Source organism: Pelophylax lessonae (assembly GCF_965119305.1).
Source record: "Pelophylax lessonae genome assembly, chromosome: 5".
In the NCBI taxonomy this organism is placed as follows: domain Eukaryota; kingdom Metazoa; phylum Chordata; class Amphibia; order Anura; family Ranidae; genus Pelophylax; species Pelophylax lessonae.
Genome location: NC_138772.1, coordinates 417036312 through 417060565, shown reverse-complemented (window position 1 = coordinate 417060565; position 24254 = coordinate 417036312). Strand labels below are relative to the sequence as shown.

The 24254-nt window shown below is 46.0% G+C and overlaps 1 protein-coding gene across 1 annotated transcript in view; it reads left to right on the top strand.

Annotated features, from left to right (window-relative positions):
* The window catches only part of PRKDC (protein kinase, DNA-activated, catalytic subunit), a 1165045-nt gene that overhangs the window by 674895 nt on the left and 465896 nt on the right, over nucleotides 1-24254 (top strand). The window contains exon 59 of the mRNA XM_082258689.1: nucleotides 16637-16849. Within this exon, the coding sequence (XP_082114815.1) occupies nucleotides 16637-16849 (213 nt within the window). The remainder of the gene's footprint in view (nucleotides 1-16636; nucleotides 16850-24254) is intronic.

Sequence of the window (24254 nt, the reverse complement as noted above, 5' to 3'; positions counted from 1 at the left end):
TAAAATTCCTTTCTTGGAGTCCTCCGACAGTCGCCGCACCTCTTTTGCGGTTCTTATACACTTAATTGCTTGCTACCAAACTGAGCTGGGATGGCTATTGCAGGGGGGGTATTGGACCAGTGGGACAGCCCCATGGGTGGGTCTATGTAAATGCTTTGTTTCTAATAAGTCTTATGCCTATCTGCTCCTGTGGAGATGAAGTCAATACCCCATTGGTGAAGACTGTATGAGTGGGCGGCGACTGTCGGAGGACTCAGAGAAAGGAATTTTACGTTAAGATTTTACAAAAATTCAGTTTTTTTGGTTGCTTTCTTCCCACCCCTTATATCTACACTGCTTTGGGACATCCCAATGGTTAAGAAGCGTAAGAGCTGCGTCTGTCAACGGACGATAGAGAAAACTGGATTTTTGTAAGAACTTAATCTAAAATCCTTTTCTCTGAAGTCCATTGACAGATGTAGCACCCGCCCCTCTGTTATGGGGATGGTTTGTGTCTTCTTTTTTCACTGCTTGCTACGATACTTGCTTGTGGCAGGGTGTGTGTGGGGGTTATGCTGGAAGGGACAGCCCCTATAGGCGTGTCAGTGAAATTTTTTCATTACCTAGTACTACTCCTGTAGGTGGCGCATAACCAATGGTTAAGAAGCAGAGGAGCTGCGTCTGTCAATGGACTTCAGAGAAAAGGATTTTACGGTAAGTTCTTACTAAAATCCAGTTTTCGCTTTCATTCATTGACGGACACAGCTCTTCATCTTCATGGCCGTAGGGTTAAATTGCCCCCTACAGGATTAGGACACTAGGCAGAGAAAAGCTTGAGCATGCCTATGGGAAAGTCCCTGGGGGTATACTCCCACTTCTTGCTATAGGTATTCAGTTTTTTTTCTGCCTAGTCAGGAGTAAGGACCTACTCCCTTGCTGAGATCTCTGGTCCTAGCAATTTTTTTTTTTCAATGAAATGCAATTATTATTTTGTTCCTGTGAGAGTCTACGATCAACTGCCAGACTGGATGACAAACTGGATAATATACAGTTGTGCTCATAAGTATACATACCCTGGCAGAATTTATGATGTCTTGGCCATTTTTCAGAGAATATGAATGATAACACAAAAACTTTTCTTTCACTAATGGTTAGTGTTTGGCTGAAGCCATTTATTATCAATTAACTGTTTACTCTTTTTAAAATTATAATGACAACAGAAATTCCCCAAATGACCCTGATCAAAAGTTTACATGGTGATTTTCATAGTTAGATAGTTAGTGAGGTTGAAAAAAGACACCAGTCCATCCAGTTCAACCTATGATGTTTATGTGTGTTTGCTGTTAACCGTACATTGTGTATGTTGTGGTCTTTAAGGTGCCCATCTAATAGTTTTTTTTAAAACTATCGATGCTCCCTGCTGATACGACTGTTTGTGGAAGAGAATTCCACATCCTTACTGCTCTAACAGTAAAGAACCCCCTGCGTATTTTAAGGTTAAACTGCCTTTCCTCTAGTTTTAGTGAGTGGCCACGTGTCTTATTGTATTTCCTTTCTCTGAATAGGTTTTTCCATATGCTAGGGTTGCCAGTACAATATTTGTACATTGATATCATATCCCCCCTCAATCGTCTCTTCTCCAGAGAGAATAAGTTTAGTGCTTGTAGTCTTTCCTCATAGCTGATGTCCTCCATTCCCCTAATTATTTTTGTTGCCCTTCTCTTGGCTTTCTCCAGTTCCAGCACATCCTTCCTGAGGACCGGTGCCCAGAACTGGACAGCATACTCCAGATGTGGCCGGACCAGAGTCTTGTAGAGTGGGAGAATCATCTCTTTATTTCTGGAGTGAATCCCCTTTTTATACATCCCAGTATTCTGTTGGCTTTGCTTGCAGCGGCTTGGCATTGCATGCCACTGCCAAGCCTGTTTGTCTACCAGTACCCCCAGGTCCTTTTCCATCCTAGACTCACCCAGAGGTTCCCCCCCCCCCTTAGTGAGTAGCTTGCTTTCATGTTTATGGCACCCAGGTGCATTACTTTACATTTTTCAACATTAAATCTCATCTGCCATGTAGTTGCCCACCCCATTATTTTGTTCAGGTCCGCTTGTAAGGTTTACACATCCTGCCCAGAAGATATTGGCATGCTTAGTTTAGTATCATCCGCAAATACTGAGATTTTACTCTATATCCCCTCCTCTAGATCATTTATGAATAAATTAAACAGATTGGCCCCAGGACAGAACTCTGGGGGACCCTGCTTTCCACACCCGCCCAATCCGAGTACTCCCCATTAATCACCACCCTTTGCAACCTCCCCTGGAGCCAGTTCTCTATCCAGGTACTCGCCTTATGGTCCATACCTACCTTCCTTAGTTTGAACAGTAAGCGTTTGTGGGGAATGGTGTCAAAGGCCTTTGCGAAGTCCAGGTACACCACATCCACAGACTTACCTTTATCTAGGTGGCAGCTCACTTCATCATAGAAGGTTAATAGATTGGTTTGGCAAGAACGATTCTTCATGAATCCATGCTGATTACTACTAATAATACCGTTTTCATTACTAAAGTCTTGTATGTGGTCCCTTAACATCCCCTCAAATCTTGCAGACTACTGATGTTAGGCTGACCGGCCTATAGTTACCCGGGATATATCTCGGGCCCTTTTTAAATATTGGTACCACGTTGGCTTTTTTCCAATCAGCTGGCACCATACCTGTCTGTAAACTATCCTTAAAGATCAAGAATAATGGTCTGGCAATCACCTGGCTGAGCTCTTTAAGAACCCTCAGGTGCAAGCCATCCGGTCCCGGTGATTTATTTATGTTAAGTTTCTCTAGTTTAGTTAGAAGTCTATCTTCTGTTAGCCATGGCAGTATTTCCTGAGGTGTGTAGTTTGGCCTTACAAGCTGGGTTAGTGTAGCCCCCCAATTCTTTTGTGAAGACTGAAGAGAAGAAATTATTTAACACTACCGCCTTTTCGTCTTTTATGGGGCCAATGTGTTCTGGCCTCGCTTTCTTACTGTTTATATACTTAAAGAACTTCTTGGGGTTCTTTTTACTCCCGCTATATGTCTCTTGTGTTCTATTTTAGCTGCCCTGATTTAGTCTTTACATTTCTTATTACACTCTTTGTAATGCTTGAATGCTGCCAATGACCTCTCTGTCTTGTATTTTTTGAAGGCCTTTCCTTTAGCATTAATATGCATTTTTATGTTGGAGTTTAGCCACCCAGGGTTAGTTTTGCTCTTTTAAATGTATTTCCCTTTGGAATACACTGGTCAATCCCTTTGTTAAGTATGCTTTTGAAGCACTCCCATTTTTCCTCCGTGTTCTTTGTTCCCAGGGTTCTATCCCATTTCATATTTTCTAGCAGAGAGCGCAGTTTTGGGAAATTGGCTCTTTTGAAATTCAGTATCCTTATATTGCCCTTGTGTTTCCTATTACTATAATTAATACTGAAACTAATTGACCTATGGTCACTGTTTCCTAAGTTGCCCCGTATTTCTATATCCGTGAGCAGGTCTGTATTGTTGGTAATCAGTAGGTCAAGGTAATTTTCGCCTGATAACATGCACACAAGTTGACACAAACGGGTTTGAATGGCTGTTAAAGGTAGCCATCCTCACCTATGATCTATTTGCTTGTAATTAGTGTGTGTGTATAAAAGGTCAATGAGTTTCTGGACTCCTGACAGGCCCTTGCATCTTTCATCCAGTGCTGCACTGATGTTTCTGGATTCTGAGTCATGGGGAAAGCAAAAGAATTGTCAAAGGATCTGCTGGAAAAGGTAGTTGAACTGTAAAAAACAGGAAAGGGATATAAAAAGATATTCAAGGAATTGAGAATGCCAATCAGCAGTCTAATCGAAAAGTGGAAAATGAGGGGTTCTGTTGATACCAAACCACAGTCGGGTGGACCAACTAATATTTCAGCCACAACTGCCAGGAAAATTGTTTGGGATGCAAAGAAAAACCCACAAATAACTTCAGGTGAAATATAGGACTCTCTGAAAACATGTGGTGTGGCTGTTTCAAGATGCACAATAAGGAGGCACTTGAAGAAAGATGGGCTGCATGGACGAGTCACCAGAAGAAAGCCATTACTACGCAAATGCCACAAAGTGTCCCGCTTACAATGCACCAAACCGCACAGAGTCAAGCCTCAAACCTTCTGGCACAAAGTCATTTGGAGTGATGAGAACAAAATTTAGCTTTTTGGCCACAACCATAAACGCTACATTTGGAGAGGAGTCAACAAGACCTATGATGAAAGGTACATCATTCCTACTGTGAAACACGGGAGGTGGATCACTGATGTTTTGGGGATGTGGGAGCTACAAAGGCACAGGAAATTTGGTCAGAATTCATGGCAAGATGAATGCAGTATGTTATCAAAAAATATTGAAGGAAAATATGCATTCAACAGCCCGTAAGCTGCGCATGAGACCTACTTGGAGATTCCAACATGACAATGATCCTAAACACAAGCCCAAGTCGACCTGTCATTGGCTACAGCAGAATAAAGTGGAGGTTCTGGAGTGGCCACCTCAGTCTCCTAACCTCAAAATCATTGAGCCACTCTGGGGAGATCTCAAACGTGCAGTTCATGCAAGACAGCCCAAGAAATTACTGGAACTGTAGGCTTTTTGCCAGCAAGAATGAGCAGCTTTACCATCTGAAGAGCCTCTTCCACAAATACCACAAAAGACTTCAAGCTGTCATTGATGTTAAAGGAGGCAATATACGGTATTAGGAACTGGAGTGTGTAAACTTTTGATCAGGGTCATATGGGTAGTTTCTGTTGTCATTATGATTTAAAAAAAGTAAACACAGTTGATTGATAATAAATGGCTTCAGCCAAATACTAACCATGAGTGAAAGAAATGTTTTTGTGTTCTTATTTATATTCTCTGAAAAATGGCCAAGAAATCATAAATTCTGCTAGGATATGTAAACTTATGAGCAGAACTGTAGATCCTTAGGGTCCCCCCTGTCCAGCCAGCGAGAGCTTGCAGACCGCAGCTCCCGCTAGGTCGGCCGCTACATAGATCCACTGGACGGGGGCTGGCCTGCGAGTTAAACATCTTGCGGGGGGCGCATAAAACTGGCTTTGGCCTGAGTCGCATCGTTTCCTCCTCGCCGACAGCACCCACATTGCGGTGGAGCGGTGTCCTGTCCAGATGGGTGCCCACCCCGTACCTGGTGTGCTAAGTAGCTGTCCCATTCTACCCCTGGCGGGTTATAGGGTGGACATGGGCCGCTCCCTGGGGTGGTCGGACCCCCGGCTTCCTCTCTCTCCCAATCGTGTCTCCCCTCTATGGTCTATTGTGGCCTGTGCCCTCCATCTGCTCCCACTCACCCTGCACCCCCCCCCCCGAGGCGGACATACCTTCCTTAGGTTAAATGGGGTGCTGCACTGGTGATGGGGGTATGGGGGGGTAGCGCATTGCTGGCGACCAAACGATCGCTCCTTGAGGGGGATGGGCCTAGTGATGGTGCCTGCTAGGGCCCCCCTCCCTGTTGGGATGTTTTTTCCAGCCCAGGGACCCCCGATACCTGCGTGACGCCGTCATTTTCTTGTAGCCATATGTGCCCACAGATCGGCGGCCATGTTTGTGTAGCCTCTGCCGCCATTTTTCCATGGTTTCCCTTTGCAAATAGCAATGGCCATGTTTTTGAAGTTCAGATAGGTGGTGATTGGGCAGTGGGAAGTCTCCTTGGCCTCTAGTGTCTGAAATAGCGATGTTTCTCTCATTGATTGGCGCGTGGGTACAGATAGCTTTACTGTGAGCTGACCGATGGTGGTGAGTGCCTGGTGGGGCTGTCTCTCCCTCTTGCTGCTATACAGCGTTAGTGATGGGCCTTATGGTACTACAGCACGGTAGGGTGTCCCTTGCAGTGTTTTTACACTTTGCTGTGCAGATTCCCCTTCTCCATTCCCCTTGTCCCTTCATGGACATTCCATGTCGGCACTTAGACCGGTGTTTACCATCACCCTGGTGTCACAAGCTTTGACAGAATGGGCAAAAGTTTTACGCCAGGAACTGGAGGAGAAACAGCTTCCTCCTGAGTTTGTGAAATTGGCAGATCAATTGGTCCAAGGGCTACAGTTCGTTTGTGATGCCTCTTTGGATGCCGCTCCCCTGCTTTCTAGACTGTATATCTCAGCAGGGGTCCTGCGGTGCATTATTTGGCTGAAGTGCTGGTCTGAGGATCAGGCTTCTAAGAATGCCTTGTTCAATCTTCCATTCGTGGGGGATCACCTGTTTGGAGCTTCCTTGGATGACATCATCAAGGGCCTCACAGGGGGAAAGAGTACTCTTCTTCCTCAGGCTTCCAAGGGTAAGGAGTCCCGTCGCAGACGGGGTCCTTCCTTTTCTGCTTAGAAGTGGCCTTTTCGTCCCACTGGATCTCAAGACAAGGGATCTAAAACCTTCCGTGCCTCCAATGGGGGGTTCCAAGAAGTCTTGGTCGGGCAAACCAAGAGCGCGGTCTGCCAGGACTGTGGACAAAAACACCTCCGCATGAAGGGCGCCCTCACCCGTATCTGGGGTGGGGGGACATCTTCGCTGGTTTCCGGACCTGTTGACCTTCCTGATTCAGGACAGTTGGGTCCACAAAGAGTTTCGATCATATTCGCTGGAAAGGTTCTTCCTTTCCAACCTGAACTTATCCCCAGATCGCTTACAGGATCTCTATGGGTCAGTGCAAGACTTGTTAATTCAAGGAGTGATTTTTTCGGTTCCGATGTCGGAACGTTTTCAAGGTTTCTATTCAAACCTGTTTACGGTTCCCAGAAAGGAGGGCAAGGTGCGTCCAATTCCGGACCTCAAGGCACTAAACTTCTTTGTGCGGGTTCCGAAGTTCCGAAAGGAATTCATTCGTCGGTGGTAGCGTCCCTACATCAGAGGGATTTTCTCACATCCATCGACATCAAGGACGCTTACCTTCACATCCCCATTTGTATCGCATATCAATGCTTTCTCTGCTTTGCCGTGGGCGAGGAGGATTTCCAGTTTGTTGCTTTACCCTTTGGTCTTTCCTCCGCTACTCGAGTCTTCACAAAAGTGTTGGCCCCGGTTCTAGTATTACTGAGTTAGCCGTGGATCGCGACCTTGAGGTACCTGAACGATCTGCTTTTGCGAGCAGAGTCTTCGACTGCTCTGTTGTCCAACTTGGGAGATCACTCTGCCAACGCTGAGGGAAATATGGTTGGATTCTCAATCTTCATAAGTCTGCTCTGGTCCCGTCTATGAGCTTGGAATATTTGGACTGACTCTGGACTCGGCCTTGGCCAAAGTGTTTCTACCTCTGGCAAAACTTCAGAAGTTGCAGGAGGCGATCCGTCTTCTGCTGTCCAGCAGACGGTCATCTCTTCGGACTTGCATGCTGGTGCCCGGCCTTATATTTTCTACCTTTGAGGCAATTTCATTTGCACAGTTCCACACAAGATCTCTGTAAAAAGAAATTCTGGTGAAATGGAACAAGGATCCTCCGTCTCTGGTCAATCTGATCTTGTTGAGCCACAGCACGAGGGGGTCCCTGGTTTTGTGGCTTCACTCTCCGGCTCCTCTTCAGGGAAAATCCTTTCTTCCCCTGTACTGGATGGTTGTCACCAGGGATGTCAGCCTATCCGGGTGGGGAGGTGTCCTCAGCATGGAGTGTGCTCAAGTGATCAGAACTCTGGAAGAGTTCAGACTACCAATCTATGTACTGGAGCTCTGAGCGATCAGGCTTTGTCTGGATCATTGGACAAATCGTCTCCAGGGGTGTCCGGTTTGGATTTAATTGAACAGTGCCACGCCCGTGGCCTATTTCAATCACCAAGGGGGGCACAAGAAGTGTCCTGGCGGCTCAGGAAGTCGCTGGCATTCTAAGGTGGGCAGAACGGTTCATTTCAGCCATCTCTGCTGTGCACATTCCAGGAGTGGAAAATTGCCAGGTGGACTATCTCAGTCGACAGGCGTTAGAACAAGGAGAATAGTCACTTCATCCGGAGGTGTTTCGTCAGTTGTCTCTCCGGTAGGAGAGACAACAGAAAAGTACAGAGGTTTGTGGCATGGTCTCAGGATCTTTTAGCCGGCTCCGCAGACACCTTATTGGCTCCCTGGAGTCATTATCCTCTCATATACGCTGTTCCTCCTCTCAAACTTCTGCCGAGACTCCTGCACAGGATCGAGCCAGAAGGGGTTCTGGTCATCCTAGTGGCTCCGGATTGGCCTTGCCAGTCTTGGTACACCGATCTAGTACAGCTATTCTCCGATACTCCTTGGAGACTCCCTCTCAGAGAAGATCAGTTGTCCCATGGATCGATCTTACATCCTGCTTTACAGTTGCTGCCTTTGGTGGCTTGGCTGTTGAAAGCCAGGTGCTGAATGATAGAGGTTTGTCTGAATCAGTGATTCCTACGCTTTTAAAAGCTAGAAAATCTACTTCCAGGAAGATTAACTATTGTACTTGGAAGACGTACATAGCGTGGTGTGAGTCTCTAGGGGTTCACCCCCGCTCCTTTTCGGTGACTTGAATATTGGCCTTCCTCTTGCGAGGGGTCGAGCAGCTTTTGACCTTGAGCACCATCAAGGGCCAGGTTTCAGCCTTGGCGATTTTCTTTCAACGTCCGTTGGCCACACTCCTTGGTTTGTGCCTTCCTCCAGGGGATGAGAAACTTTGCTCCCCCGATGTGGTTGCCGTTGGTATTGTCAGTTCTTCAGAAACCTCCCTTTGAGATTATTCGGGAGATTCCCCTGCTTACATTCGTCCTATAAGCAGTGGCGGAACTACCAGGGTTGCAGCAGTCGCCATTGCGACTGGGCCTTGGAGTTCCGCCACTGTGTGGGGGGGGGGAGCGCATCCATTCTGGCTGTGCTACTGTGAGGGGCCGGCCGGTCGCCCCTTCGTCTGTTCCTCTGTGCAGGGGGTGCGTCCGGCTACTGAGGGGAGGCTGAGCACTGGAGTCCGAAGCCCCACATATCCTCTCCAGAGAGGGAAGTCGTGCAGGGAAGCAGTGGTGGACACTGGGAAAAAATAAAGTCTGCTGACACCAATAGAGTTAAGGGGGGGGAGCTCTCCCCTCTGCAAGGAGACCACCCAATGATAGAGGCATCCCTGGAGGCGCATGTCTTGAATGCTGAGGGGTAATCGTCTGACGGATAAAGTAAGTAATTGCTAGTGCAACTTATCCCAACCTCCGCCACCCCTGCCTCCTACTGATCTCAACCCCCTCCCCCCCCCCACAGATCTCATCCCTTTTCCCCCCATCACTTCTACAACAGATTGGAATAGGAATGATATCTGTGGTGGGGGTGGGTGAGAGGTTTGACACCACCGCTGCCACTGATCCCCTGTCCCCCTCACCACCACCTCTGATCCCCACCCCCCTCACCACCACCACTGCCACTAACCCCACCCCCTCCCACCACTGCCACTGATCCCACCCCTCTCACCACCACCTCTGATCCCACCCCGCTCACCACCACCCGTGATCCCTACCCCCCTCACCACCACCGCTGCCACTAATCCCACCCCCTCTCACCAATGCCACTGATCCGATCCCTTAACCACCACCGCTGCCAGTAATTCCACCCCCCCCCCACCATCGCTGCCACTAATCCCACCCCCTCACCACCGCTGCCCCTAATCACACCCCCTCACCACCACTGCTTCCACTAATCCCACTCCCTCTCATCACCACCAGTGCCACTGATCCCACCCCACCTCAAAACCACCATTGATCCCACCCCCCCTCACCACCACCGCTGCCCTAATCCCAACCCCCCTCACCACCACTGCCCTAATCCCAACCCCCTCTCACCACTACTGCCCTAATCCCACCCCTCTCACCACCACTGCCCTAGTTCCACCCCCCCACCACCACTGCCCTAATCCCACCCCCCTCACCACCACTGATGCTACTAATCCCACCCTCTTACCGTCACTAATACCACCCCACCACCACCAACGCTTCCACTGATCCCACCCTCTTCACCACTGCCACTGATCCCATCCCCTTCACCACCACCGCTGCCACTGATCTCACCCTCTTCACCGCTGCCACTGATCTCACCCCCTTCACAACTGCCGCTGCCACTGATCCCCCCCTTCTCCACCACCGCTGCCACTGATCCCACCTGCCTCACTACCACCATTTCTGCCACTAATCCCACCCCCTTCACCACCACCGCTGCCACTGACCCCATCCCACCACGATCGCTGCCACTGATCCCACCCTCCTCATCACCATCACTGCTGTCACTAATCCCACCCCCCTCACCACCGCTGCCACTGATCCCACCCCCCTTCACCACTGCCACTGATCCCACCCTCCTCACCACCACCACTGCTGCCACTAATCCCACCCCCCTCAACACCACCACTGCTGCCAATGATCCCATATAATCCCCCCCACCACTACTACCACCACCACTCCTCTGATCCCACGACCGCTTCCATTGATCCCATCCCACCACCACTGCCACTGATCCCATCCTATCCCCCCACCCTACTGCCTCTGATCCCATCTACCCCACCACTACTGATGCCACTAATCCCATTTCCCCCCCACCGCTGCCACTCATCCCATCACCGCTGCCACTGATTCCATCCCTCCACCACCGCTGCCACTCATCCAATTCCATCCCCCCATCACTACAACCACCGCTGTAAATAATTCCAACCCCCTACTCCAGGGAGCCCATGCCTCACCCCTGTACACCGGAATAGGAGGGGCGGAGGTGGCATATAGAGGAACCAATCCCCTCTTTGCTGCAGGAAGAAAATGGAGGGGATCAGTTCCTCTATAAGCCGCCCTTTCTATCCAGGTGTACGTGGGTGATGCATGGGGCTGGGTCGTCCTAGGGGTCAGGGGGGGGGTCCATCATGGTTTCTTGCACTGGGGCCCTGAAGGTTCTAGTTACTTCTCTGCCCAGAAGGTGGCTATCACTTCTGCGCGCAGGGTGTCTGAGCTAGCTTCGCTGTCTTGTCATTCACCTTTTTTAGTGGTTCACAGGGATAAGGTGGTTGTTCGACCATGTCCGTCATTCCTTCCAAAGGTCGTCTCTGAATTTAATCAGAATGAGGACATTGTGTTGCCCTCCCGGTGTCCTAAGCATCCAAAGGAATTTGCTTTGCATTCCCTAGATGTGGTTCGAGCTATCAGGGTGTACCTAACAGCTATGAAGTAGTTTAGGAAGTCAGACTCGCTTTTTGTCCTTATGGATGGACCTAGCAAGGGGCTGGTTGCTTCTGCCTTAATCATTTCCAGATGGATCAGACAGACTGTGGTTCAGGCTTATTCTATTAAGGGTAAGGTTCCTCCTTTCCCTGTCAGGGCGCATGTTACTCGGGCGCTTAGGGCCTCCTGGGCCTTCTGTCAGGCGATCAGTGATGCAAGTTTGCAAGGCAACCAATTGGTCATCTGTACACACATTCACAAAGTTTTATAAAGTGGATGTTTCTTTTGGCCACAAAGTTTTGCAGGCTGCTGTTTTAGAGGATTTGTCCTCTCTGAGGGTGTTTTTTTCAGGTGAGCTCCAGTTGTTTTAGGTTGAGCTCCATGTTGCTTGGCTGGCTGTGTTTAGCCTTGGGGAAGTTTGTTCTGCTGTTCCCTGCCCTCATGTTTGACACTGCTTTGGGACATTCCTACGGTCGTGAAGATGAAGAGCTGTATTAGTCAATGAACGAAAGAGAAAATGGGATTTTTCACTTACCGTAAAATCCATTTCTCTGATGTTCATTGACGAACACAGCACCCGCCCATCTTTGGAGTTGTTTTTTTTTTTTCTTCTGACACCGCTTGTTACAAAACTGAATACCTATAGCAGGAAGTGGAAGTGTACCCCCAGGGACTGCCCCATAGGCTTGCTCAAGCTTTTCTCTGCCTAGTGCCCTACTTCTGTAGGGGACAGTATAATCCTACGGTCATGAAGATGAAGAGCTGTGTCCGTCAATGAACATCAGAGAAATGGATTTTACGGTAAGTCAAAAATCCCATTATTACCTACTTCATCTCCGAAATTTTCACCCTCTTCATGACCAGGCCATTTTTTACTATGCAGCACTGCGCTATTTTCAACGACAATTGTGCAGTCATGCAGCACTGTACCGAAACTAAAATTTAAACCATTGTTTTCACAGAAATAGAGCTTTCTTTTGGTGGTATTTGAGAACCTCTGTTTTTTTTTCCTATTTTTTATTAAATAAACAAAAAAAGATCGACAATTAAAAAAAACAATATTTTTTTACTTTCTGCTATAAAACATAAAAAAATAAATAAAATCTCCAATCTTTTGGCCAAAATGTATTCTGCTACATGTCTTTGGTAAAAAAAAAAGTCCCAATAAGTTCACTGCTCAAAAAACATAAAGGAACACTTTTTAATCAGAGCTTAGCATCCAGCCAGTTAAACTACTGGGATATTGATATGGTCAGTTAGGTAGCAGAGGTGGTTGTTAATCAGTTTCAGCTGCTTTGGAGTCAAGATGGGCAACAATGAGATGACCTCCAAAACAGAAATGGTGTTTCGGGTGGAGGCCACTGGCATTTCTTTTCCCTACTTCTGTTTTCTGACTGTTTTTCACTAGTTTTGCATTTGGCTAGGATCAGTGTCACTACTGGTAGCATGAGGCAATGTAGGCAAATGGTATATGTACTGCGCTAACCCTATATATGTGAAAAAGAACTTGTAGTAAGCAACTGGTCAGTGTGAGTGCACGTGTGAACGTGAAAACAGTACTACTGTGCTAGATTGCCATCCTTGCTGATGCAATCTGATATAAATAAATAAATAAAAATTGATGATATATAATGATTAGAAATTGCGTAATTAATACCTAAAGTGCACGTGCCAACATGTAAATTAGTGTTAACTTATAAAGTGCTGATAAATAAATAACTTGCAATAAACCATGCAGAAAAAAGTATCATAACATATGAACATGTAATCCAATAAAAAAGTCCATATAGTGAAAAATAGATGAGAAAGTGCAAAAGCGTGCTCAGAAGAAAGTCTCTTATAGTGAAGTTGGGATCGTGTGTGCCGGTGATCCTTGATTGCTATCACTCTGTGCCAGAAAGGTAAGGTAGCACACTTACCAGACAATGTGGATTCTTATGGCGTACGCCAGTAAGAATCTAAAGCGCTTATTCTGCTGCTCCTGTGATGTGGATGGACGGATGGACGGTCTCGTTATGGATACGGGTGTGTATTCAGTATGGGAGAGAAAAAGGAAAAAGGCTCCTCATAGTGTAGAAGGTTTTTACCCTTTATTCAAAAACTTAAACTTAAAAGCACATTAATCTTCTTAAAAACATCCGTAAATGTCCATAAAAACCCCCAAACGACACTGCAGCTAAAAACTTGGACACTCCAAAATAAAATCACTCCAAATGCAAAAACATGCGTGACACATCAAAAGAGTTTGACCAACAAAAACACTCAGGTCAAAAGATATTAAGCCATCGCTGATGAGCTCCTGTATTGCCTCGCGGCTATGGAAAAAAACAGGACGCTGGCTCTCTCCGCTCGTGTGCGCCGTTCCCGGAAGTGGGGGTTCCGGCGTGCGGTCCAGCTGCTAGCTCAAAGCGAGGTAACGTGCGTGCCAACTTGACGCGTTTCGTCAGAATGTGACGTCTTCGGAAGTGGTGCGCACATTGCGTTTCAGCTTGGTTATATGCCAAAACATTTGCTCATTTCCGCTAATTCACCCTCACAAATGCCCTAGGGACCGGAAGCAATTCACTAGGTTCATAATCTGTGCTTGGTTAACTTGTTTACAATGATCCCTATATCCAAATCATCACCAAGAGAGAATAATAGATTATTTTATGTCGGTATCTTGCCGACTATCTTTAACCCCCTATCAAGTGCCATTATTAAGGTAATATGCTAATAATCTTACTACAAAATGCGAGTCCAGATATATGAATTAGTGATTGGCTTCAGTTTACATATATACTTTATCTACACATTCTTATTTAGAACATAAATATACATTGGCAGATAAAAAATAGAGAATAAATAGAAAAAATAAATAGATGAAATTATGAATAACGAAAAAATAAAATGAAATAAAAATATAAATAATAATAAAAAATAAATAAAAAAATGAAAATAGAAATAAATAAAAGTGAAAATAATAGTAAAAATAAATAAAAATAAATAAAATAAAATATAAAATATGAAAATGAAATAAAATTGAAAATTGTTATTTATTTATCTGCCCTATATATATTACATATTGAAGGGTATCTAACAACACCTCATTAAAAAATACCTCATTACAAATTAAAGGCTGTTATTTCCTTAGAAAACATATACTGCAGTTAATAATTGGATATAAAACAGTTTATATCCAAATCTTTGTTCATTCCCTTCGGTTGTATAGTGTCTAATTCACATATCCAGAACGTTTCATTCTTGGATATGGCTATTTTTCTGTTACCCCCCTCTCCAATGCGATTCGACTGTATCAATCCCACAGAACTGTGCTAATGTGGGGTCTCTGTTGTGATGAATTCTAAAGTGCATTGAGAGACTGTGCTTTTTAAATCCCTTCCTAATATTATTCAGGTGTTCCCCTATTCTAATGCTCAGCTTTCTTGTGGTGTGGCCCACATATTGTAGGCCGCATAGGCAAGTAACCAGGTACGTTACGTGGGTTGTAGCACATGTGATCAGTTTTTTTATTTGGTACTCTTTGGATGTCGTATGAGATTTAAAAGAAATTTGTTTCCTATTTTTTATTTTTACTGTGTTACATGTAATGAGGCAATACCTGGACCCTATAGTGGTTGCACAGGCAGTCCAACTCCTCCAGGATGGCATATCAATACGTGCCATTGCCAGAAGGTTTGCTGTGTCTCCCAGCACAGTCTCATAAGCATAGAGTAGATTCCAGGAGATAGGCAGTTACTCTGGAAGAGCTGGACAAGGTCGTAGAAGGTCCTTAACTTATCACCAGGACCTGTATATGCTCCTTTGTGCAAGGGGGAACCGGATGAGCACTGCCAGAGCCCTACAAAATGACTTCCAGCAGGCCACTGGTGTAAATGTCTCCGACCAAACAATCTGAAACAGACTTCATTAGGGTGGCCTGAGGGCGCAACATCCTCTAGTGGGCCCTATGCTCACTGTCAGGCACCATGGGGCTCCATTGCCATTTTCCATTGAACATCAGAATTGGCAGGTCTGCCACTGGCGCCCTGTGCTTTTCACAGATGAGAGCAGGTTCGCCCTGTGCACATGTGACAGTCGTGAAAGGGTCTGGAGAAGCCGTGGAGAACATTATGCTGCCTGTAACATCATTCAGCATGACCGGTTTGGTTTTGGATCTGTGATGGTCTGGGGAGGCATATCCATGGAGAGACGCACAGACCTCTACAGGTTAGACAATGGCACCCTGACTGCCATTGGATATGGGGATGAAATCCTTGGACCCATTGTCAGACCTTACGCTGGTGCAGTGGGTCCTGGGTTCCTCCTGGTGCACGGCATTGCACAGCTTCATGTGGCGAGAGAATGCAGTCAGTTCCTTGAGGATGAAGGATTTAACATCATTGAATGGCCCCCACGCTCGCCTGACCTAAATCCAATAGAACACCTCTGGGACATTGTTTCCTCCGAAGCCGCCAGGTTGCACCTCGGTCTGTTCAGGAGCTTAGTGATGCCCTGGTCCAGATCTGGTAGGAAATACCCCAGGACACCATCCATCGTCTCATTAGTAGCATGCCCCGAAGTTGTCAGGCATGCATACAAGCACGTGGGGGCCATACAAACTACTGAGTACCATTTTGAGTTGCTGCAATAAAATGGGCTAGCCTGCTGCATCATTTTTTCACTTTGATTTTCAGGGTGTCTTTAAATTCATCCCTCTGTAGGTTGATATTTTCATTTCTATCAAACAATGTGGCATCCTTTAGTTCCTAACACGTCCAGCATGATATTTTTCCCCATTGAGATCTGATGTTACTTTTTATTTTTAAAATTTTTTTGAACAGTGTATATATTGATTGGTTTGTGTGAAAGTTGTAGCATCTACAAATGACGATATAAATACACTGGAATTTGTATTTTTTTTTTTTTTTTTTTTTTTTTTTACTAGTAATGGTGGTGATCAGCAATCTGACACTGACTGACACTTTTTGGGAACTAACTGCTGCTGACATCACCAGTACCACTGGTAAAGTGATCAACACTAATAATATGCACGGTCACTGTACTAATGACACTGGGCAGGAAGGGGTTAACATCTAGGGTGATCAAGGGGTTAAATATGTGCCTAACAAGTGTTTGGTGTGCTGCTTTTACTGGAAATCTAGTTGTTTTCGGGAATGAAAAAGTAACGAGATCCCCTGTCACTGAACACAGCTCTGTGTTGTTTACACTCGCAGAGCTGTGTTTGCGGAAGATAGGAGCCAATTGCCAGCAGTCAATCACTGGCTTGGACCCGGTGATCGGTATGTGCGAGCTCCTGCTACCCGGAAATGCAGAATCACGCATATATACTTGACTCTGCGCAGCCAGCCCACGCTTTTGCAATAAATGTACCGTGCACGGTCGGCAAATTATTAAATATTACACATGTGAGTAAATACAAATATTAATTCAATGATGTCTAAGTCTTTGGAGGTAAATTAATTGTGAGATATTTATTTTGCATTTAGGTGGCAGAAATTCATATAATTGGCTGACTGGAAGTAGCATGGACACACTTACTGATTACTCCTTGGATTCTTCAGAGTCCATGTCCTCAGCACTGCTCTTTGCGAGCAGACGGATTGACAAAACACGTAGGGGCTCATTTAAACCCCTAGGTCCTAACTTTGGAAAACCGAGGCTGGGACTTCCTGGAGATGAAACTGACAGCAAAGCCAAGGGTAAGAGAGCTAAATATATACCTTTTTATTTTCTCTTTCATTAATTTAATAATTACACGACTGTAATCCAATAGTTTTTTTATTTTTATTGACTTAAGTTTAAGGTCTGAATTCAAATTAACTTCATTTTTTTATTTTTTTTTTTTTATTTGAGAAGAATAAATACTTTTTTCAAATGTTTTTTTTTTTAAAATCCATGACCCCAGTGTGGAGATTTCACCTTACCTCTTGTCTATGTTTCAACCTATAATGGCAGGACAAGAGAGGAGCGGAGCAGTAGCTACCCATCCAGTAATATTAACCTGACGAACTTCTAAATCTGTCTGTTAGTGAAAGAAGGTGTTTTCTTTTAGTCTTAATCCAATATCCTATTAATTTCCTGTCTCCAATGAAAGATTGAATCTCCCTAATAGAGAAAGACGTAAAACTGGAGGTTATATCCTTTTCCCAATCTGTTCATAACTAGAAAAATTTGGCTTTAACCAAAATATGGGTGTATTCTCTTCATCCTGGCCTTGAAATGGGTAAAACAAGTTAATGGCTGCTTTTTGTTCAGGAGGCTCCCACTGCTGTAATAGAAAGTGATTTGGTTGTATTAATACATGTACGTGTTTACATATGTTCTGAATTCATAGGTTAATCATAAATGGATAGTGTCTCCCCAGATAGGACGCTTAGATTAAAGTGGTTGTAACCCCTTACAAAAGTCCACTGAAGTGTCTAGCCTCAGTTGATATACAGAGATTAAACAAAACCTCCTAAATGAGTTGTAATTGTTTATCTTCAGCACTCCTATCCACAGCCATTCATAATGCACAGTTTACACAGAATTTCTGATTGTTAGAAGGCAAGGGGCAGGGATCTGATGTCACATACTTCACAGCATAGAGCAGGGAGCTGAGTGTAATATGAGACCCAAGTGGAGGGAATGGATGCACACTCCCTTTACACAGTCTCATAGAGAAGCATGCACAGCTGAGGTTGTCAAACATCTGTCGTGTGCTGGAGCTCCCCCTCCCCTGCCCCCCTGGATTCTTGGAGTCCACATAAACTGTCAGAAATGACTCGGGCAGATAGCAGAGGAAGGAGACAGCAGACAGAAATCACACAACCACTTTAAGTAGCCGATAGATATTGACAGTACGATCCAGCTACTTTTTGACCTGATCAGGCAATTATATTATGGCTGTGGTAGTGACCTGATGCCTGTCAGTTGACAGCTGTGGGTCATTACATTAATCAGGCAGTTTAGTAATTAGTTATTTTTGGTGGTGGTATACCCGAAAATGAGCCAACACTAGTAACTTCTGCCCTTACATAGTTACATACATAGTTACATAGTAGTTCAGGTTAAATAAAGACTATAGTCCATCCAGTTCAACCTATGTAGGTGTGTGTGGACGCAATCATTTGACATACCCCTGAATGTTATGATCCTTGAGATGTACGTCCAAGAGTCTTTTAAAAATAGCCATACTCCCTGCAGTTACTACCACTTGTGGTAGAGAATTCTACAATCTTGTAGCCTTTACAATAAAAAAAACCATCTGCGCAGCCTAAGGTTAAATCTCTTCTCCTCTAATCGCATTATATGGCCATGTGTCCTCATGCATTTGTTGCGACTGAACAGTTTTTTTTCTATGCTGAGATCACCGTTGAGGTACTTGTATATCATTATCATGTCCCCTCTCAGGCGTTTCCTTTCCAGGGAGAATAAATCAAGCACTTGTAAGCGCTGTTCATAATTAAGATCCTCCATTCCCCTAATCAATTTAGTTGCTCTCCTCTGGACTCTCTCCAGCTCCAACACATCCCTTCTTGAGTACCGGCAACCAGAACTGGACAGAATACTCCAGATGTTGTCGGACCGGTGATTTATAAAGTGGTAGGATTATAGATTTATCTCTGGAATACATCCCCTTTCTTATGCAAGCTAATATTCTGCTGGCTTTGGCAGCTGCAGCTTGACATTGCATGCTATTACTAAGTCTATCTTCCACGAAGACTCCCAGATCTTTCTCCATTTTTGATTCCCCCAGGGGTCCCCCCCCCCCCAAAGCGTATTGGGCGTTTATGTTTTTAGTCCCCAAGTGCAATACCTTACACTTCTCCACATTAAGTGTGGGGGACCCCACTTACCACCCCAGACCAGCATGAGTACACGTTATTTATTACCACCCTTTGGACACGCCCCTTTAACCAGCTTTGTATCCAAGAGCAAACCTTGTGGTTGATGCTTGCAGACCTTATTTTATAAAGCGTTTTGTGGGGAACTGTATCAAAGCCTTAGCAAAATCCAGGTACACCACATCCACAGGTCTCCCCCTATCTAGCTCACAGCTCACCTCCTCTGTAAGGCGTTTGATACAGTTCCCCACAAAGCAGGAATCAGAAGACCACTGTCTTCTGATTCCTGCCTTCTCTGAATTGACATAAACTCTGCCAACCTTGCAGGCTTGGGACACTTTCTGCACTAAGATTTTCTGCCTTGAGGGTAGTTCGAGAAGCCTAACGGTAACCATGGGGCTGCAACAAGGAATAGCCAGTTCTGGTTAGCTGATCATAGCTGGTTTGAATTTAATTTGCTTTCTGGGGAACTGTCCGAAATTCTCTTAATGGACGGCTCTGTCAGCATCATCCTGCCTAACATCCTTTGATTGAAAAATCAACCAGCCCAGGTAGAAAATTATTGACCTGACAGCAGCTAGTCAGATACAGCTGCTGTAAGGGTGTTCTGACATGCATCCATTGTCAGAACATAATTGCTGCTGTATAGCCATTAAAAGCACTCTTTGGTGCCCACAAAGATATTCCAACTTGCTGAGAAATCTCCTTGCAACCTGGTCCATGCCTTCCTCCTCTTACTGAAAAGGAAGAAGGGTGTCAAACGCAGTCTGCTAGTGGCATGAGAAGCAGCAGCATATCCCTGAAATTAGAAGGATAATTAGATTTCTCCCTGCTCAAGATTAACAAAGAGGCATCTGTCCATCAGTAGCAAATCATAGGAGGACTGATGGCAAACACCCACTTTATAACTAGCCTTTGCAGTGAGGTGCATATGGAAGGGCAACACACATCACCAACAGACAAAAGTTTTCCAGCACATTTACAAACCAGTCTACAAAAAAAGAGGCAAATTCCCCCTAACTAACAATTCACGTTAAAAACAGAGGGCTTTTCCCTTTCACCTGGACCACTTCCTCCCTGACGTACCTCGGGGTCCAACTTACAGACCGTTTTGACACACTTTACGTGGCTAACTATCCACGTCTATTGGCTGCTATCAAACAGGACCTTCTACACTGGACCAAGATGGCCTTTACTTGGTTGGGGAGGGTGAACATTATTAAAATGAATGTCCTCCTGCGGGTGCTGTTTTACCTACAAATGCTGCCTATCCCCTTGCCCTGGATTTTCTTCCTTCTTTTAGATGGCATGATCACAGGCTTCGTTTGGAACGCTAAACGTCCCCATATAGCTCTGGCGACGTTGAAGCGCTCCAAACATCTGGGGGGTCTTGGCCTGCCAGAAGTTCAACGTTTTTATCGGGCAATTGTCCTTCAGCGTGTCCTGCATTGGCGCATTCTCAACCATTCTAAGCTCTGGGTCTCACTTGAGAAGTTTATGGCAGGCAGAAACCTGTCCTATGCCCCTTGGCCTTCCCGGGAATTCAGGGGTTTGTCAGAGTAGGTTTCTCCCCTTACGGTCCATGCGCTTGCTGAATGGGACCGGGTGAACAAGCTGCTTGACCTGGCGCCCCCTGTCTCCCCGCTGGCGCCATTGGGGGGCTATCTTTTGTTTCCCCCCCGGGTGAGCGGATGGCCTTCTTTGGCCCTTGGGTGGATGACGGTAATGCCAGTTGTGGGAAACTGCTGGAGCGAGGTAAGCTCCTACCCTACGAGACTCTGAGGGACCGCCATGGCTGTTCCCCTATGAACTTCTGGAAATATAGACAACTACATCACTTTTTTATGGTCCATGGCTCCTCCATCCGTCCTCCTGCCTTCCTTAAGCCCTGCGAACGACTGTTCATACAGGATACTTCCATCCCTCACATGGTCTCTGAATTGTACAAACTGTTAGGCACCGCTTCGTCCACTTCTGAACCCGTGTGTGTTCGGTTGTGGGAGAAGGACCTGGGGTTGAGGTTCTCCGATACTCAGCTGACTTACCTATACCAGCTTACCCATTCGAGCGTGTCGACTCTAAAATGCAAGAAACAAATTACAAACTCCTGACACGTTGGTACCGTGTACCGACGGATTTGGCCTGCATCTACCCCTCTTCCTCCGCCGCATGTTGGCGGAATTGTTGGCGCAGGGGTACCCTGCTTCATTTGTGGTGGGACTGCCCAGTCATTGCCCCCTTCTGGCGTGATGTTTTCGACCAGATCGGGTCCATTCTTGATCTAGATATCCCGTTCAGCCCCCTTCACTTTCTCCTGCACGTTCCCTGCATGCCGCTCATCCGTTACGGGTATAGCATACCCCCTCACCTCCTCAGTGCTACTAGGAGGCTGATCCTGAATTTCTGGAAGCGGCCACAGGTCCCGGGCAGGTCGGAGTGGAAACGTGCAGTGGACAGCATAAGGGATGCGGAAGACTGGATAGCTAAATGTAGAGGGACGCGGGAGCGCAATGATGTGAAATGGAGACTGTGCCTCGACTACTCAGGCGACCCGGCTGTACTTTCCTCTGTACTTTCCTCAAGCCTTGACCAGGCTCTGTTGGTGCTGGCTGACCCGTCCTTGGGTAGACCCCCCTATCTCCCCCTTAGTCCATCTCCAGTGCGGTATCTTGGGCTTCTGGATGGCGAGGATGACCTCGACGGAGTGTTGCACACGACGGGCTTTGGCTTTTGGCAGGTACGACGTTTCTCTCCCTCTTTCCTTTGTCTTCTCCTTTCTTCCTTTCTTACTCTCTCTCTTTCTCTCCCTTTCTTTCTCCTCTAATGTATGCTGTTTACTCTACCTCAGATGGTTTGTTTGTGGACATGTTGGGCGGTTTGCCGGAGCTTTGATGGCCTTCCCTTTTTTGGGCCACCGGGATCGCTTGAGAGCCGCCTGTGTTTCCTAAGGGGACCCGGGCTGCTACTGTGCTCCCCCCTCCTGCCCATCTCGGGTGGAGGGTCGGGTCCGGGGGGTCCCAGGTTGTGGGGCCGTGTCGGGGGAGGTCTGATGCAGGCTGATGGCCCGCCTCCTTTGGGGATCTGGGGTCCCTCGGAGCGTGCTCAATGTTCTGCTTGGCGCCTGTGGCTGTCCATAGTTACTCCTGGTTTATGGCTACTGGCATCCTGCCCTCAGTCCTGTCATGATTTTGTTATGTTACCTGCCTGATTTTTGCATCGTGTTATGACCTGCAATACTTTACCCTCTGGGGTGTGGCACTATTTGGCCTCCTCTTCATTTCTACTCTTCAGTTTTGTTGTTTTCTTTGTGTTCATCTGTTAAACTAAATAAAGATTCATAAAAAAAAAAACAGAGGGCTTTGTTTGCACACCGTTGCAAATATATGTAGAAGCTGCAGTACCCATTTCAAGGCTCTTCTGTATACTGTGGTTCTAACTTGAGAGTTTACACATTGAAGCATATATAGCAGTGGATAAATCAAGGACAGGTTTGCCTGGAGGTAGCCTACACCCCATAAAAGGCACAGATATACTTGGAATGCCCTTAATGTATCCACTGTTATATATGCTCCAATTAGCAGAGTCTCAAAACTATATAAGTATATAGAGAAGCTTTGATGTAGGCACTTCCACATATACAGGTGTATCTCATAAAATTAGAATATCATCAACAAGTTAATTTATTTCTGTAATTCACTTCAAAAAGTGAAACTCATATTTCTTTTTCGTTCATCAACTGACACAGCGCTCCTTAAACATAACATTGGATTATATTGCCTCCTCCAGGAGTTGGGACTAGGCAGAACAAAAAACACTTGGCTATCCCCATGGGCAGTCCTCTGCTGGTATATAACAACCCTCTCTACTCAAGGGGTTCAGTTTTAATCTGTCTAATCAGGAGTAAGGACCTAGGATCTCTTGGTCCTAGCAACTTTTTTGCTTTGTATATCTCTCTCTCTACTGATAGTTACCCTGAGCATTGGGGGATCCTTTAGTGTTGCAAATAAATCTTTTGTTCTGCAAGGTCTTCCTTTTCCCTATGGAGCCTCAGGGTCACATCTCCCCCACTGACCTCCTCATGGAGGTGGCAGGTTCCTCGGAACTCCAGCATCCCATAGTTGCACTGACGGCGGTCCTAAAGTCCTTAGTATACCAGGTGGAAGTGGCGTGGGGGCAAAGTCCCAGGAGGAAGCGTCCCCGCCTTCCCCTGCTCAGTCTGTCTGTGCCTGATTGCCGCCATGGACGCAGCACGCCTAGGGGGACTTGATATCACGCTCCCTGATCCGCCCGACAGTGAGGATGATTCCTCCAGGGGCGCAGCAGCAAATGAGAAAGCGCTGATAGACACACTTATTACTGCAGTTTGTGAGACTTGAAAAATGGAGGATGCAGCTGATGTGGCCACGAACATGACTATGTCTTTTAGTATGAATAAGTCACCTCACACACCAAGGGTGTTTCCTTATTTGCCTTATTTTGACAGGTTTATCTATAAGGAAATGGAGCAACCAAAGTTAACCCTTTTGTTCCCCACACGTTTTGCGGTATGTTACCCTTTTGAGGAATCACTTTTAAAAAAGTAGACTAGTCCACCAGTGGTGGACCCTTCGGTTTCCCAGTTGAATAAAGCAACCATGATCTCAGTAGAGGAATCCCCGTCCTTTAAAGATCTGGCTGAGAGGAAAGCGAAGGCTGTGGCATGCAGCATGTTTACTATGGCTGGTTCGGCATTGCGACCAGTCTTGGCCTCGGCCCTGGTGTCTCAGACGCTAACTGAATTGGCCAGGGTCTGGGAAGTGAGCACGTTCCCACTGCTTATGTTGATTTAGCGGACCAGTTGATCCAGGGGCTGCAATTTGGATTTTTGTCTTACTGTAAAATTCTTTTCTCTGATGTTCGTTGATGGACACAGCACCCACCCCTCTATTGAGTTGGGTTGTATTTCTTCTGACACTGCTTGCAAAAAAATGAGTGCCTATAGCAGGGAGGGGGGGAGTATATCCCCTGGGACTACCCCAAAGGCGTGGTAAAGTTTTTTTACTGCCTAGTGCCCTACTCCTGTAGGGGGCAGCATAACTCAATGGTCAAGAAGATTATGGAGCTATGTCAGTCAATGAACATCAGAAAACAGGATTTTACGGTAAGACAAAATCCATTTTTTTTAAATTCTGTTATGAAACCTATCAAATAAAAAAAAAAAAAAAAATCTCTATTGTCCATCGACAGACGCAGCCTCATCTCCGTGAGCTGAGTGGGTTTATGCTCCTCCCATCAGAAG